This window comes from Aptenodytes patagonicus, chromosome 3 (assembly GCF_965638725.1).
Source record: "Aptenodytes patagonicus chromosome 3, bAptPat1.pri.cur, whole genome shotgun sequence".
NCBI lineage: Eukaryota > Metazoa > Chordata > Aves > Sphenisciformes > Spheniscidae > Aptenodytes > Aptenodytes patagonicus.
The window spans coordinates 17,065,682-17,081,867 of record NC_134951.1 but is presented as its reverse complement, the minus strand read 5'-3'; the positions used below and the strand labels follow the sequence as shown (position 1 = coordinate 17,081,867).

General features: G+C 39.9%; 1 protein-coding gene across 3 annotated transcripts in view; it reads right to left on the bottom strand.

Annotated features, from left to right (window-relative positions):
• Positions 1 to 8,891: 8,891 nt before the first annotated feature.
• Positions 8,892 to 16,186, bottom strand: part of ROCK2 (Rho associated coiled-coil containing protein kinase 2) — a 104,419-nt gene continuing 97,124 nt past the window's right edge. For 2 of the 3 annotated variants that reach the window (XM_076332773.1, XM_076332775.1), the window contains 4 exons: positions 15,869 to 16,130; positions 14,992 to 15,205; positions 10,460 to 10,572; positions 8,892 to 9,229 (listed from right to left, as the gene is read on the bottom strand). In XM_076332773.1, the coding sequence (XP_076188888.1) occupies positions 10,473 to 10,572; positions 14,992 to 15,205; positions 15,869 to 16,130 (576 nt within the window). In that variant the 3' untranslated portion in view covers positions 8,892 to 9,229; positions 10,460 to 10,472. The remainder of the gene's footprint in view (positions 9,230 to 10,459; positions 10,573 to 14,991; positions 15,206 to 15,868; positions 16,131 to 16,186) is intronic. The other variant, XM_076332774.1, reaches the window with a different exon arrangement.

The following is a 16,186-nucleotide window of genomic DNA, read 5'->3' as shown; positions in this document are numbered from 1 at the left end:
CGTCATTCCTACAGTTAATTTTAATTACATTTAATTTTTTATTTTGTTTCCATATATGGAGAGAAAATGAAATACTCATTACAAGTCATTAATGGGCAGTTTTCACCTTAATATTGGAAGCATCAGGCTGTATATTAACCTGTAAAATGCTAAAGAGCTCCAGCATCTTAAAAGAAAAAAAAAAAACCACACTTACTTCTCATCTCGTCTTTTTTAATTAAAGCCTCTTCTTGGTAGAGAAAGATTTGTGTGGAGTCCGAACCCTGTCTGTTATTGACATCTTTCATACTCCTGAGTGATGCTGTAGCACAATGAAGACACTCCATTTTCAGTTTGAGGATCAACACTTCAAGTTGGGGTTTTTTCGTCATGAAACACTGAAAATGCATTTAAGAGAAGTTCTTTACAGATAACATACGTAGAATAAATCATCTTAGAAACTTGTGGAAAAAAGAGACTGAGGAAAAGAAACAAAGCTGGATAATTCACAAGCTTAAGGTAAAGTAATTTTGTGGACTTGGAAAGCTGGACCGAGAGTTCTCATTCAAGCTGCATGGGATATGGAACATATCCCATGTTCCCAGAAGGCAGCAGGAAATAGTTTTACACACTTCCCGCCCCCCCCCCCCCCCCCCCCCGGGGAATAATTTGTTTCAGTTTTGTAAGGTAGAAGTATGGTCAAGTCCTGGGCAAGCCCCATGAAAGCGTAGACCCTGTGGTTTTCCAGTACGTAAACCATAATCTTCTCCGTAGCTGGATTAAAGGCAATAGCTTTAGACAAGATACACAGGGAGGATAAATCTTGTTAAACTTGTCATTCAACGGTACCGGGGCGGACACAAGGAAGCTTGCTGCGTAGTGCAGCAGTCGACCAAAGACAGGCAGGGAACACATCTTGGATTTGTTGCTGTGCGCCTAAGCCAGTAAGCTACTTTTATCCACAGGGCTGGAAGTAATGTGTCTCCGTTCACGGATCCTCTAGAAGTGCTGAATTACACACTCGGTGTCTAATTGCACCAGCTCACAGCAAGCTCACCAGGTGAAAGAGCCTTTCCTGTCCTGGCTGATAAAGTGTGGGTCCTGTTGGGGCTTTCAACAAGTATGAGTTTTCTTGCCTGGGAAAAGACAAAATCTGAATTCTAGCACAGCCCACTGAAGTTTCACTATAACCCCAAATCTCTCCAGCTGTGGATGTGATGAACTATGACTGTGCATTTGGTAACAGATGCTACAATCTGCACTTAGCCACAAAGCTCAGTTTAACAGCATGAAAGAGAAAACATTTATCATGAGATTTACTATCCAAAAAAGAACGAGAACGCGATTCCAGAGATAAGAGGTTGCAGGTTTGAAAGTGGGGATGTAGACAGTGGAAGATGTGTAGAGTTTACTTTTCCCAAAAGCCTATTTCTGAACAGTCCTCAGCAAACAGGAACGTCGTACACAAATGCAAAACCATCGTCTCCCCCGCTCTAGAGGCCTCCATGACGCTTAACGTTTTGTGCGGAGTAGGACTATGGAGACATAGATGTGTTTCTTTGCGCTACTCCAATCCAGCTAAAGATGTTATTGCTCGGACTGCTCAGAACTGCCTGTCCCTGTCTGACCCCTGAGCCTCTTCCATGGCTTACGTTGTGCACGTGGCTGTTCCCTAACCTGGTTCTGCTCATCCTATTAAAACAGGAGAGAAGGGAGTGGGGTGGCGGACACACACCTCAACCGCTGGAGCGCAGAAGCCGGGTTCTAGAGCACTTTGACTCTTTGGAGAGAGTCATTCACAGTTAGCTAAAAGGTCCCAAACAGCTTATAACTTGTAAAAACATTTTATTCAGTCCTCTAAATGAGGTAAAATTACTCTTCCCCCATCAAACAATCATCATCCATTTAAGAACGTATGTAACTAGGGAGGAAAAAACAAAAAAAAAGAAAAAAAAAAAGGAAATAACACCTCAGAGCCCACAGGAAGAACTATTATAAATGAAAAGCGACACAGATGCGGAGATCAACTCAAATGAGGTCGTTTCCCAGCTATGTATTTTCTATAATGGTGAATAACAATTATTTCCCTGCTAATTCTTTTCAGGCTGGTTTGTTCCGTTCCCTTCCAGATTCTTCGATACTCGAGATTCGTATTTATGTATGAAGCAGAACATGAAATATTGCCTTCATCGCTAACAATGGTCTAAGGATGTCCCAGTTTGGAATGTGAGGAAGCTGAAAAAAAACTTAAAATAGGATGTTATTAAATTCTTGGTTTATACTGAATTTAATTTGCTTGATTTTGAGCTAGAGTTCTCCAAGATACTTAGTAGTTCCTGGAGATGATGGATCTTGATGTCAAATAGGTGTCTGGGAGCCACAATAAACATTACCCTAAGAACCCGCCAGCTCATCACTTGTGCTGGATCCAATTGCAAGACCTTGGCAGTCTGACAGCCCCAAGTCCTGATGGACCTCGGTTGTTTCCTGCCTGATGGCAAGATAGGCATAGAGACATCTTCAAGTTAAAGATGTCAGCTATTCCATTCCACCTCGGAAGTGGTTTGGGGCAAGCACCATCTCTGTCTTGGAAGAAATCCAATCTTTGGACTGGGGGTAAAATAAGAGGCTTTTTACACTACATGATACTCTTGATGAAATTTAATTGGGGATACCTTAAGGACAATTTAAATACTTGCCGTAATTTTGTTCATGCCCTGTTTTGTTTTGTTATTTCAGCTCATAACCGTCTTAAATTGTCAGTGGCCTAAACAAGTAGTTCTGTATATTATGTTATGGACTCACAGGAAGGGAGCTTTAAGAGGGCAGACATCTTGTTTTATCTGTCAAGATTCTGGAAACTAATTTAAAGGACAGAACCTGCAGCAGCCTAAAATGCAACAAGAAAAGTCAGCTAACAGTGATTACAATTCAAATTGAATAGTAACATGGCTCCATGATGAAAATAAATTCTACTCACCACCTTATTGTAATTACAAGTCCTCTGTGTATAGGCCCACTCTGGGATGTACACGATTTCTGCTTTTGAATTTGGAGGCTTTGGTCAGCAGTACCAAGGTGCTGACCTGTCTCATACGATACGAAAAGCATAAATGGAAGAACACGCTTCCTATGCCTCAGTGTCCCCTCTGTCATGTAAATCAGGACTCCAGTGAAGCACAAATTGAGCTTGTGTAAAGCGTATTTTAAGTTACCCAATTACTGTAAAGAAATTCTTTCACCTTTGAGCAATTGACTACATAAAGATTCCATTGAGCTGACTTCCGAGATTTTAAATTGTTTTCCCTGGAATGCACCATCAGCATGCCTTATAGTCCTCACGGCCTCTCTGAGCTCAAGGATATTTTCCTCTCTCAGTGTCGATGTTTGTTTTAAGCTTGCACGTATGCCCACCTTCCCAGTAATAAAACTACCATTGCTGTAGCCCTGAACAGTATAGGAAGCATACAGGGGAGCTCCCTCACTGTATTTATCAAGCCCTTCCATCGCTCCAGAGCAGACAAGCGGCTACACGGATTCCTACTGAATCTCAGTTGGCCCTCAGCACACCAAGGCTGTGATATGCCGGACAACATCACGCAGGCGCATGAGGCCATGGGCTCCAGCAAGTACATGCAAGTCCTGAAGCTGCAGCCAGACCTGCTCCCAGCGACAAGATCAGCCTACAGAGCCTATTTGAAAAATGGAACACAGCTGAGGTAAGAGACAACGCTAGGGCCAGTGAATGTGAAAAGGTTCAGATGGTGGGGTTCCTGGCTCCTTCAGCCTTAGAACAGTTAAGGTATTAAATATCTCGGACACCTCCAAAAGAAGTTTCCACCAATTGACTCGTTAATAAAAAGTAGTGCATATCCAAGATACATTGCTAACGTGGCAATTCAGTGCTTAAAGTCTAAGCAGTTGGCAAGCCAAAGGAAAAGAGGAGGATTGGCAGTGATCTCACAAGCCTGATGTACTTCTTGTTGGGTGGCTGTGCTTACCAAGTGGTGCAACAGCATCCTGGGCAAAAAAAATCCCAAAGAGCTAGCAAGGGCGATGACAGATGACAAGAAGAACTGGATGACCTAAGAGGCATGCTGGGACATGACAATGTAAGACTATGCATACAAGTAGGCTCACATCTCTGAACAAACAGTGAAGGCCTAGACCTCAGAATGGGGCAATATGACTGAAGCATCAAACGCAGTTGCCTTGGCCGTGAAAGCATTTCTACGTACCTCCTCCAAGCAACCTAAAAAGGGCTGCAGGGACATGCAATTGCTGTGCTCTCTGCCCTTTCTTTTCAGGATGAAGTTATGTCCTTCCAGATTTCTTAAGGTATGCAAGACTACGTACACTTATAACTTTGTAATTTTGCTACCTTTCACTGTGACTTTCATTTTGAACGATCACTTTAATCCTGGAGCTTCTGTAAGATTACTGGAGCAAAAGCAGCAGTGGTCAAATCTAGCTTCACACCTGCAACAGCAAGTATCAGGTCGTCACTTGACTTTCTTACCCTTATAAAACAATGCTTCCTGCCTACAAAGGGGCAAAGATTCAAAACCCCAATCTTCATAACAAGGCCTGGTAATTAGCATCCCTGTGCTAATAAATTACAGTGCCTCCGAGTCCCCAATTCTCGGAGCAATGGTTTTACGGTAAGCTTTTCCATTCGTTGCAGTAGTTTCTGGGGAGAACTAGGTTTGATGAGTTTAGACGTAGTGTTCTTTCGTGCCACATACATCTCAGTAGACTTGTCTCATTTCTCAGTTGAGCATGTCTGAGTACGTCATTGTCCACTTTATAGGCAACTTCAACAAAGAACATGAATTAGTTTCAGAACCGCTCCATCAACATCTTTTACAGAGACCCAAAAGAAAACTCCTTCCCACTCTCATGAGGGATACTTCAAAGCAGTAGGCAAAAACCCATGATCCACAGGATGCCGATAATCCCCTAAGTGGTTTATAGGATCGTCTTAAAAAATAACAAATAATGTTTTCAATTTAAAGTGTAGTATGTGCAGAGATGATGGTCCATAAAAATAGTCTGAAGATAACTGTAATGCACCGAAAAGGCACTAAGCCTGTCAGAGTTCAAGGAGCGTCTGGACAATGCTCTTAGTCGTCCGGTTCAGTTATAGGTAGTCCTGCAAGGAGTAGGGAGTTGGACTCGATGATCCTTATGGGTCCCTTCCAACTGAGATATTCTATGAAAAAACAAATGAATTACTATTTTAACATGAATGTCGAGGAAAACTAACCAGGAATGCGGAGAAGACTGAAATACTCCAGTTCCCTGAACTGGACCATGGACTGTTATGTCCTCCTGCCTTAGAATCAGAGTAAGGAGGTGGTAAGGGTTTGTAAGAGCTATGCAGGTGAGAAGTTTGTTTTCATCCAAGATCCCCCTTTTCACAGCAACATCCCGAACACGGCCTCACAAGCACAGGATGGGTGAAGGCACTTGAGACCAAGATATATAAATCCTCTTCCAAGGATGACTCTCTTAAAGCTAGATGGGAAACTAATACACTGTAAGATTATAAACACAAATGTTCAAATTTTTAATGATCATCTGACACTGCCTGAGAAACTAAAGAGAAAAAGCATATAATTTCTAGCAGCAGCTTTCTTGGCCTTGGTGACTTCAGATGCCTCTCACTGAATGCCTGTCAAAAACATCAGAGGTTCAGTGTCTTCAACAGAGGTAGTAAGAGGTTTAGACACTTGCAGTGAAACTTCAGTGGTATTTTAAATTTTGCCACTGTCACTGACTGCCAAGATACTTGAGCCTCTGGCATGTTTCCAAGTCCTCCACAGTACTACAGTCCATGTCACGTTTTGGTTACAGCATCAACCATGCTAAGAAGGACAAGAACCACAATGTTTCCTTCAGTATGCAGACTTGGTGCCGGATCGCTGGCAGTGCTGTGAGGGGTTGAGCTTTGGCAGGAACCACTAGAAGTAGGAAATTGCAGTACACAACTAGGACAGAAGTGGAAATCTCCTTGCAGAAAGGTCTTTGTGACAACTGACACGTTAACTCTGATGGGGTCTTCCTGTCCACCTTCTGTGCTGGTGAGCTCTTGGATGGGACCCAAAGAGCAACTTCCCTACAAGTGTCTTGAGCTTCTGGCTCCAAGTTTGACCCCTGATTTTTCCAGAAGGTTAATGTGCAGCTTGGCTATGCTATTTGTTTACTCTTGTGAAACAAAAGGACTTGCAATGAGAGAATTTCTATAGATAAAGTCATCCAGGCCATAAAAATGTCCTGTTTGCTGGGACAGCCCTGTTACAAGAAGAAAGTGTTTAAACGTCAGTGACTTTAAGACAAATATTCCTTAGTTCAGGAATATGTGCTTCTCTCAGAAATTCTAAAAGGTTACCGCTGGACAATAAGGAAACAACACAATCCCCAGGAACTAACGTTTAAGAGGTCTTTGCATTCCATAGATCAGCAGATGGAAGCTCTATCTCGAGCAGAAGGACAAGTGAGAAGAACAGAAGAGCAGCTTTGCCTTTTGTGTCCTGGGTACAAAACAAGGTTTGTGCACATCATACCATTGGCCAAATGATCTCCACATTACAGCTCAAAGCAGCCCACGCTGTTCCTTTGCTTTGGGACAAACTGCATGAAGGAAAACTGAGGAGTGCTATGATACTTCCATCCCTAGAGGCATTGAAAACTCAAAGGCCACGAGGAACCTATGCTAAGTTGGCCCTGCTTTGAGGTAGAGGTCAGACCAGAGGACCTCCAGTGCTCCCTATCAGCCCTTATCGTTCTACAATAGATTCTCAACACAGCCTGCTGTATGTATAGCTAATAACTATTTGTACAAGTATAGAATGTATAAACTGTGGCTAGTAAATACGGTAATACAGCACATTTCCCAAAATGTCAGGCTTAACAGGGCCCCAGGGATTCACAGTAAATGAGGGCAAGCCAAGGAGAGAAAGTGCAACAGATCCAGCCCCAGCACCTGATGGCCTGCCAGAACATCTCCCTTGGAGTCTGCCCTTCCTCTGCACACAGCTTTTGCTTGGCTTCCTTTTGAGCAACCCTTGCCTTTCCCATATCTGCCGCAGTAGTTGCCTATATACTTAAATATTTCAATTAAATATCAGCTTCTCAAGTTCAGGAACTATTTTACCTTACTCAAATAGTTTATTTAAAAATATATATATAATATTCTCCAATTCAGAAAAGGATAGAACTTCCCACAATGTAACATTTTTATATATATATATAAAATATTTATGCATTCAGTGAATGGAAACAGTTTTACTGTATACATTTTTAATGTTGTACTCTATGCAAATCTGCATTACCTAAAAATATACCGTACTTCTGCAAATCAAAACAAGCAGGGAAAAACACTGTAGCTGTGCGCTGGGTTAGAATACCTAGCAGAAATGATATGAAAGTTTTAGTTTTGAATTTAAGAACTCACAAACAACACTTTACTTTGCGAGTGCATAAATAGAAGACTGAATACATTCTGGCTCTGTAAAGCTGAACTGTGGTAGAGGTTACAAAATGTAAATGTATTTATTCATTTTCAGTATTTCAGTGTTTCCAAGTCCACCTTTCATGATAGTGTTAAATAAATCATGGTCCTATCCTTCCAAACATTTCAACACTCTTTAAAAAACAAAAACAAACAAACAAAATTTTAAAGTGAAATGTCCTCCTTCATTGAAGTGTTAGATCATATTTTAAATTACTGCACTCCCACACAATATTTTTTTATATATATATATTTTAAATATATATATATATTTATATATATAAAGAGACCAAATAGGAGACTACATTTTTTTACTGTCAATATGTTTAACTTCGCATACTGTAGTTGTATAAAACATGCATTTTCTGGGATAATTACGAACACATCATGAATGAGCCCACATAAATTATATTTTTTGTACAACTCCAAGTTAAAAAAAAAAAAAGTCAGATTAAGTGCCTCTGAGGCCTTCTTCCCAGCTATCAGTTCTCAAAACACACTACTGAAATATTTATCTATGTCTACAGCTATGTGCTAGAGAACCAGATTTAAAATACATCTACAGTATGTTTTACTTTTCTTAAAGTTTGTGACAGTCCTCAGATATTGTGAAATGTAAAAATAGTCACAGATTCTTTTTCTTTTTTCCAGAAATAAAAAACACATCTAGGAGAGTATGCAAAAACAAGGCAAAATGAAGTTTCATAGCACTTAATGAGGGTTAATATAAGTCAATAACTAATATTGAGGTTTGTAAAAAGGGCTGGATGAGCAGTTACATGTACAAGCAAATGGTCTAGTAATTCCAATGGTATCAGACATTGTTTCTGTAACCAACACTTCTCCACCCTCAAAACCAGTCGATATACATTCAAAATAGGCTGACATTGATATACTTACTAGGTGTAAAAATAGTGCACTATTTTTTCCGCCACAAAGCAAAATTGCATCCTAAGAGCTGGTAAACCTTTTTTTCCTTAAATAGAGAGAATGGGCAAAAAACTTGAAAAAAAATTAAATTAAGGCAATTAGACAGGTAAAACAGGACTGCCCATGATGACGTAGCTGAAACTAGTATATACTTCAAACTTATACTAGCTGCTGAACACTGACATGCAGCTTTTGATAGACGTGTATGAATGATATAAACTTCAACATTATGGCTTTATACAAGTGCATAGTTGCAACTGCAATAAGTAACGGTATCTGATTAATAAGCATAAAAAAATAAAGTGGAAAGATTTTTAAAACCCTCTTGCAGTATTACAGTACAATATATATACACAGTATAATGGTCGCTTCTTACAGATGCAGTCTATATCACTATGGTGGATCTTCCTCCTGTTCTTCTTGCAGACATGCTGGTGGCATCTTTATGAAAGCTGAAAAGTCAGTTTCTTCCGTTTTAATATTCATTCCTCTTGAGCCTTTTATGAAATGTAGTGTATGTGTCTTGCCAAGAAAGCTTTTGTGGAACAGAGTTTAAAAGGTTACCTAACATATCCTTTTACTATTTACCAACCGTTCCTCATTCGATCAGTCACTCAGGAGAATACAGGAAAACCCTCAGAGATTAGTAATTTATATTGCAGCAAAAATGTAAACCTCTGATATATATAGCACAATCTCTCAGGAAAATATATAGTTTTAATCTATTTTGGGATATGTTTCAGTCTTGCTGTAACGGGAAGAAAATCATCACCTTGAGTTGTGTCTGCATTCACGGAAAGCAGTTAGCTGAAAAAGAAGCAGGAAGTTTGGTCAGTAAATGCAACGAACGTAAATCTGACAAAGTCTTCATTCAAGATGGGCTCATCAGCATACTGGGGAGAAACGTCATTCCTCTGCATCAACAGCACCGTTACTTAAGTATAGCACATCCTTACGCATTATGATCCCAAATCAATTAAACCCCCTTATAATATATGAGGGTAAAGTACAATACGCACAATGTAATAGTCACTTCTAAAAGATTAGTAATTTGTAAGCTTTTAATACATAAAGATGCAGTATATTTAATTAACGTAATGCTTGTTACTGTAAACACTAAGCCAGTTAAATTCTACAAGAGCTGGTATCTCAGTCAACTGAGTACACAGCTGAGGCGCAGCCCTAGTGCTGCTGTCATATGCCCATTGCCATAAGGCTGAGACACACCTTACGTACTATTTAAAAGAATTCCTAGGAATTTAACATTTAGGTTTTTTTTCCTGTGTAACCATAACATTGCATCAACATGTAAAATGATTAAACACTGAGAACTATAAAATAGTTATTCACTATTTCCAGTACATTCACACTGCATATTTAAGTAAGCCAGGGGACAAATTAGATCAATAAAACGGCCGTATCTGTTCTAAAGCAGCCAAGGAAACCGTATCACAGAAGGTGCAAAGCCCATTTGTTTATGTAGTTTTCAAACGCGTGGTTAGGTACCCAAAAAGCACAGCACTGCAAAGAAAAGCCAAGTCAAATTCACTTCATAACACAGGTAGAAAAGCAAAATGCAGAACTCCGGTGATTTCATGTCTGCTAGCCATAGACCAGTCAGTTTATGTTAAAAGCTTAAAAATGAAAAGTATTTGTAAATACCAATTCTGTTTCAGCTAAACATCCAACTCCTACAATCTCCCTTTTAGCCTTCAAAAATTATCTGCAGAGGTTAGCAGTATTAGCACTATAGATGAGCAACTACTCTGACAACAGGAGATATTTTCTTTTTGGGCAGGCAGACATGAATTTTGAATAAAGATCTAAAATTAGAAAAATAAAAACACTGACAAAGGCAACATCATTTTAATGAAAATGACTCCTCTAACAATTCATCGACATCGTGAACAGAATCTCATTTTTACTGTTTAAAATATTAAAATGAGATCTTGTATTTCTCTGCTTTGAGAAACAAAATCCAACATAGCATGCTGTATTCAAAGGCAAACAAATCCATTCCTCACTATTTAGATTTACCCCTTATACTTCTTCAGAAATCAAAAACATCGTCATCATCATCATCATCACCATCAATATCATCAATATCATCAAATGACCAATCCCAGTCCTTAAATGCCAGATCAAGTAATCTGCAACAGGAGGGTTTGATGTTTAACGTGTGTCACGCTTCTATAAAAGACTTCAAAATTCCATTTGTTATCACTAAACTTTTTTAAATAAAAGACTGTGTTAAGGTAGGTGGGTTCCTTCCTTTGCCTATCACGGAATATGAAGATTCAGTTAGTGTTCATGTAAGCCAGGAATACTGTATTCATTGGAAATTTATCTCACAAATCATTCAACTCTATAGAACACTTACCATATTGATTTTTCCCCAAAAAATTTCAGCAGAAAAGATTTCATAAAACTAGCTGCTTTCTGTTTTGCTGCTGTTCTTGTTGACTGCGGCGCAGTTTTATGCTCTCCTGCTATCCCTTTCCAGACAATAACGCAAGGCTAACCATTTTTCCAATAAAATAAATAATTTTGATTGCTGAACAGAATATCAAATAAAATAGCGTCATCTGAATTTACAAAGAAATACAGTAGGATTTTACTATATCCCCAATACAGTGGGATTACGCTGTACAGCTATCCTGTAGCTCATTCTTTAAAGCTAAGCAATGCCAAAAAAGAGGATGTATCAACTTGTTCTCTAGGCATTGCTGCCTGCGCTCCTTCTATGGTCAATACAGAACAAAGAAAGCAAGCGAGGCAAACCTTGTCAGCAAATGAGTCATTTTACCTACTTTAGGCATTTATTTTGGGATGGGATGAATCATTGTCTAGAGGCATTCATCTCTTCCTGTTGTTATCAAAGGATCTTCGACAAATATCTTAAGTACTAACTTCTCAATTGCTATAGCTGCAAGAAATGAAACCCAGTCTAGTCATCCCTCCAGTGAGCTCAATGGATTTTAAATCAGGATTATATGCCAACCGTAGCAGGCAGAGATAGAAGCCTTACCCTAACAGAGAGTTCAGTGTGTTTTAACTAAAACACGCTACAGTGTTTAATATAGTTAATCACATGCTTTAAACAAAATGGGTTTCAGGGGTTTTCAGGTTTTAAAGTTTTTATACTTTTAAATGTGACATATCCCTGAAAAGGCTCAATATTCATTTATTATAAACTACAGCTATTGTAATTTCTAACACACTTAAAGAATTTATTAGACCTTAAAATACACGAAAGTTGATTTTTTTCAATTTGGAATTATCCTTTTGGCACAATCCAATTGAATGGATAAGCAGAAATTGTATGGTCTGTATCAAAAACTGGTTTGCCCTTTCTTAAATCATCACGAAGAACAACAGCCATGAAAACCTTGGAGGAACAGTCACTGTGTGAAATTCCTAACAAGGGCAGCATTTATAGGACCGTGCAGGTTGGGAGGGACCTCAGGAGGTCTTTAAGTCCAACCTCCTGCTCAAAGCAGGGTCAGCTACAAGGTCAGCCCAGGCTGCTCAAGGCTTTGTCCTGTTAGGTCTTGAAAGCCTCCAGGGATGGAGCCTGTCCAGCCTCACCAGCCTGCCTCCTTGCCCAACTGTCTGCGTTGGCTTTTCCTTCTATCCCAGTTGGAATCTCTCTTGGTTCAACTGAGCCCCTTGTCTCTCACCCTCCCACCACGCAGCACTGAAGAGCCTGGCTCCGTCTCCTCGATACCCTCCCCACAGGCAGGGGCAGGCTGCTATGATACCCCGCTGGAGCCGTCCTTCATCTGGGTTGAACAAGCCCAGCTCCCTCAAGCCTCTGCTCTGACCATCCTGGTGGCCTCCGCTGGACTTTCCCCAGTTTGTCAATGTCTGGCTTGAATCTGAGGGCCCATCTCTCCCCCCGCCCCTTATTCCCCTCAGAAGGGGATAATCTCTTCCCTCAATCGTCCGGCTGCGCTCCTCTTGGTGCAGTCCCAGAGCCTGCCTTGCTGCCAGGGCCTCTCCAGCCTCTCCCCAGCCACTCAGTCCCCAGATTTAACTGGCAACTAGACCTTCATTCTTAATGAAGTTTGTAACAGAAAATTAATTATTCCATACGGTAAGCCCTTGGACAAAAGCCTCATAGAGGCACCAGTCAAATATTAATTGGCCACAGCAATTACAGTAATTTATAAGTATGTGGTTTCTAATTAAAAGTGTTTAAATCTGTACAAATTTCCACTGGTCTGACAGACCTGCATTAATAAGGCGACAGGTGAGATGACCTCACAGAACTACACTTTTCCATCTGTTAGGTACATTTGCAAAGCTAACTTGGAAAGTTTAATTACAAGAATAAAATGGTTTACGCATAAGAATGTTCATCCTCCTCCTTTTTCCACCATTACAAAATATATGGATAGAAAAACATAGAGATAGAAAAAAAAATGACTACAGACTGATTCGGACTGGAGGAGGACCACAACTAAAAGGAAGGGTAAGAGTAAATACTGTGTTATGAAAACATTTTGTAAAAAACGTCATGAAGATTGAAAGAAGGTGCTATAAGGAGAAAAATTATTTTATGAGCACCTAAGAACAGCTGTCGAAAAAGAATCGGAATTTATAGTACACCCTTTATATGTCAACAATAAGAAACAGAATAAAACTGATGAATTAGATTGTAAACACTATACAGAAGAAAAGCATTTTACTTGTCCCACAAGTTGTCATGAATATTTCCTTGATTCATGCTTCAATCCAATCACTGATATTTTGGTTAGTTTTGCACAAAGAAACCCTTCAATAATCAGTCCCTAAGTAGTAACTAAAGAACTTTTTACCTTCATGGTTATAATCAAAAAACCTAATAATTTAAAATGCAAATTATGAGGTCAGACTTTCTTTTAAAGTATGTAAAGTAAATGACAAAAAAAAAAAAAAAATCAGACTGTCAGGAAGTTAGGAGAGAAGTGAAATTAAGTCACTTTGAGTCCTTTCACTACGCATTTCCACACTTAAAATACCAGTTTTGTTTTTTTAAGATCTAACTCTTTGTAGCGCAAGGCTGTTTTGGGATAACAGCAGCATCGCAGTAAGAGCACACTTAACGCTGCATTCCCCACTGTAACTCTGGCAACTCACCCAACCCAGTTTTCAACCAGCCAGCTTAGATACTGGAGGCAGTCTGGTCACAGACACAAGGAGAGCAATACTGTCTAGCCACTGCCAAATTACCTCTCTGGGGAAAAATGTTAAGCCTTTGCTGACCTGTCCATTGCTGCTGGAATACTGCAACAAACAAAACAAGTCAGACCAAACTTTTCACAGGCTGTCAACAACTGGGGACTGATATAACCAAGAATTAGCTAGTACTCTAGGTGATGAAAAAAGCAAACTGAAAAAACCCAGAAATTCTGTACTGTGCAATCACATAAGCTCCACCTGCAGAATGTTATCACTCCCACAATACCGTATAGGATTTTGCTCCTTAAAACCGATCCAGTAATAGATTACCGTTTTTTGTATGGATTTTTTTTTCCCAAATCAGAGGAACTTGGTAAGACTATTCTCTTAGGAATCATGAGACATGAGCATGAGTCCTTCTAGGCTGAATGAGGAATTGCAACCAATTCTCCCACCCTTTGGTAAGTGCTCCAGCCGCTTGACCAAATGGTGATCCCCCACCTCCCATCTTCCTGCGCTCTTGCAGAAAGCGTGAGTGATGCTCAGACAGGTGCTTACCACTGCAGCAAGGGGCTCCACGCTGTGGAACCCGCATGGGCAGAGACGCAAAAAGTGAGATTCATCTGAACTAGCTTTTCACTGTAGATGTCCAAGAGCATGCCGTATGCTCCTTTTCTACACTAGGAGGACATGAATCCTGAAAACAACTCTTCCTAAATATCAACTGTAAATTGAGTCATACACAGATATATACATTTGGTCAAATGAAACACACTCTAACATACAAATCCGCAATCAGGTGTCTAACCTTAGAGCAGGGCAGGAATTCAAACACACGCCTCAAAACCAAGCAATAAGAAACAAAAGACGTGTAGCCTTTTGCTACATGTAAGGCCTTCTAGAGTGCTTTTTGAAGGCACCTAATTCTCTCCAAGGTTCATCAGAACCACAAACACCTAACTTCATTGCTCAACTTCAAATCAGGTATGGTAGTAGCCATCTTGAAAATTGTTCAACCTTTTTTTCCTTTTTCTTTTCTTTTTTTAAATCTTCACACCCCTCTCACTGACCCTTTGCCTAGTTAAACCCCGTTTTCCCTACCAGCTGCCAGTTCACAGGAACTATTAGGCTACAGACAATGCTACAAGTTCCGCCTATTACACATAAGAGCAATAGGATACATTATCAGTACGGTAGGGTTAACTAACAGGTAATGCAAGTTCCTTTAAACAAGGGAACAAACATAGTGACTCTTCTTATAACTTAACTGAGGTTTATAGAAGATGACATGCTAGATCACATGTCAGTAGGCAACAACATTTGTGGTCAACTGTCCTTGTCAATGTATACGACAAACATTTTACTACAATTAAAAACAATAAACTAAATAGCAGCTCTTGTATCACCTTGGTTTGTTTGGAGGAAGCTGTCGACTTGGTCGTCTGATGGACTGGTTTGGCTGTACCTTCATGGAAGTTCTGGGAGAAGATCGAGCAAAGGGGTCTGGTGCTGGAGGCTTCTTGGGTATTTTTTTCACCAGTCGGCTCACCCATTTTTGCTGTTCTTCCGTAGAATTAGCTAACAGTAGTAGATTCTTTGCCGTTGAAATATCATAATACACTGTAATAAGAATTTTTAAAATGAAAATGAATATTGTTATTATTCTAAACACATCCCCACATCAAAAATTAGTTGCCAGATTACCATACTCTCACAGTCAACACAAAGAGAAATCAGCAGAAATCAAAAGCAAAGTGAACCAGATTTTGCCAAACTTTATGTTTCCTGGTTGCTGACAGCGCCTCCTCCTTACATTTAGAGGGTAACAACTTAGTACTGTGGAAGATACACACTCACATGGAAAAAACAAGGAAGGGTAACACAAAGAGGTGTGCCTGAGCCCAAGAAACTATGTAACCTTAGTCACAAGGAGTAAACTTCACCACATATCATCTATTTCATAACATGCAGCAACACTATCGTTTCCTATAGCAATCCAGCACAACACACAGTGTGAGCAGTTTTACAACTACCATGCTTTACTGCATGATGCTGACAACACAGCAGGTATGTACGTATATTGGCCACATGCCGTTAACTCACAGCAGTGAGCTGATCCTCGTGTAGACACCCCTAGAAAGGTTCTGATGGCTACGTACTAACAAAAGAAAAACCTACCTGCTTATGTTTAGTTGGTGTCAAACCACTACTAGAATCCTCTGATCTATTAAAACGCCCTGTGACTCCAGTGACTATATGCACATTCAAATACCTGCTATTTACCTTTGCAAGGTGCTATAATCTCTTCTTTTTTATCCATGTGATCTTTGTGACATTTGATATGGCAACGGCGACATTCTAGAGCAGGAGGAGGTTTAAACATATGCCACAGTGGCTTCATACAAGCTTCACAATTGGTTGGAAAGTGATAAAGAGTAGGTATAAACTCATGTCCTTTGTGACAAATGTAATTTGACTTCTCTCCCATGGGCTCCACGGGAAATTCCTGTTCCTTTTTACTCTCTCCTTCATTAGCATACAGAATCTAAAATCAAAGCAAAATAATATCAGTAGTCCTATATGACAAACAGAAATTCAGAG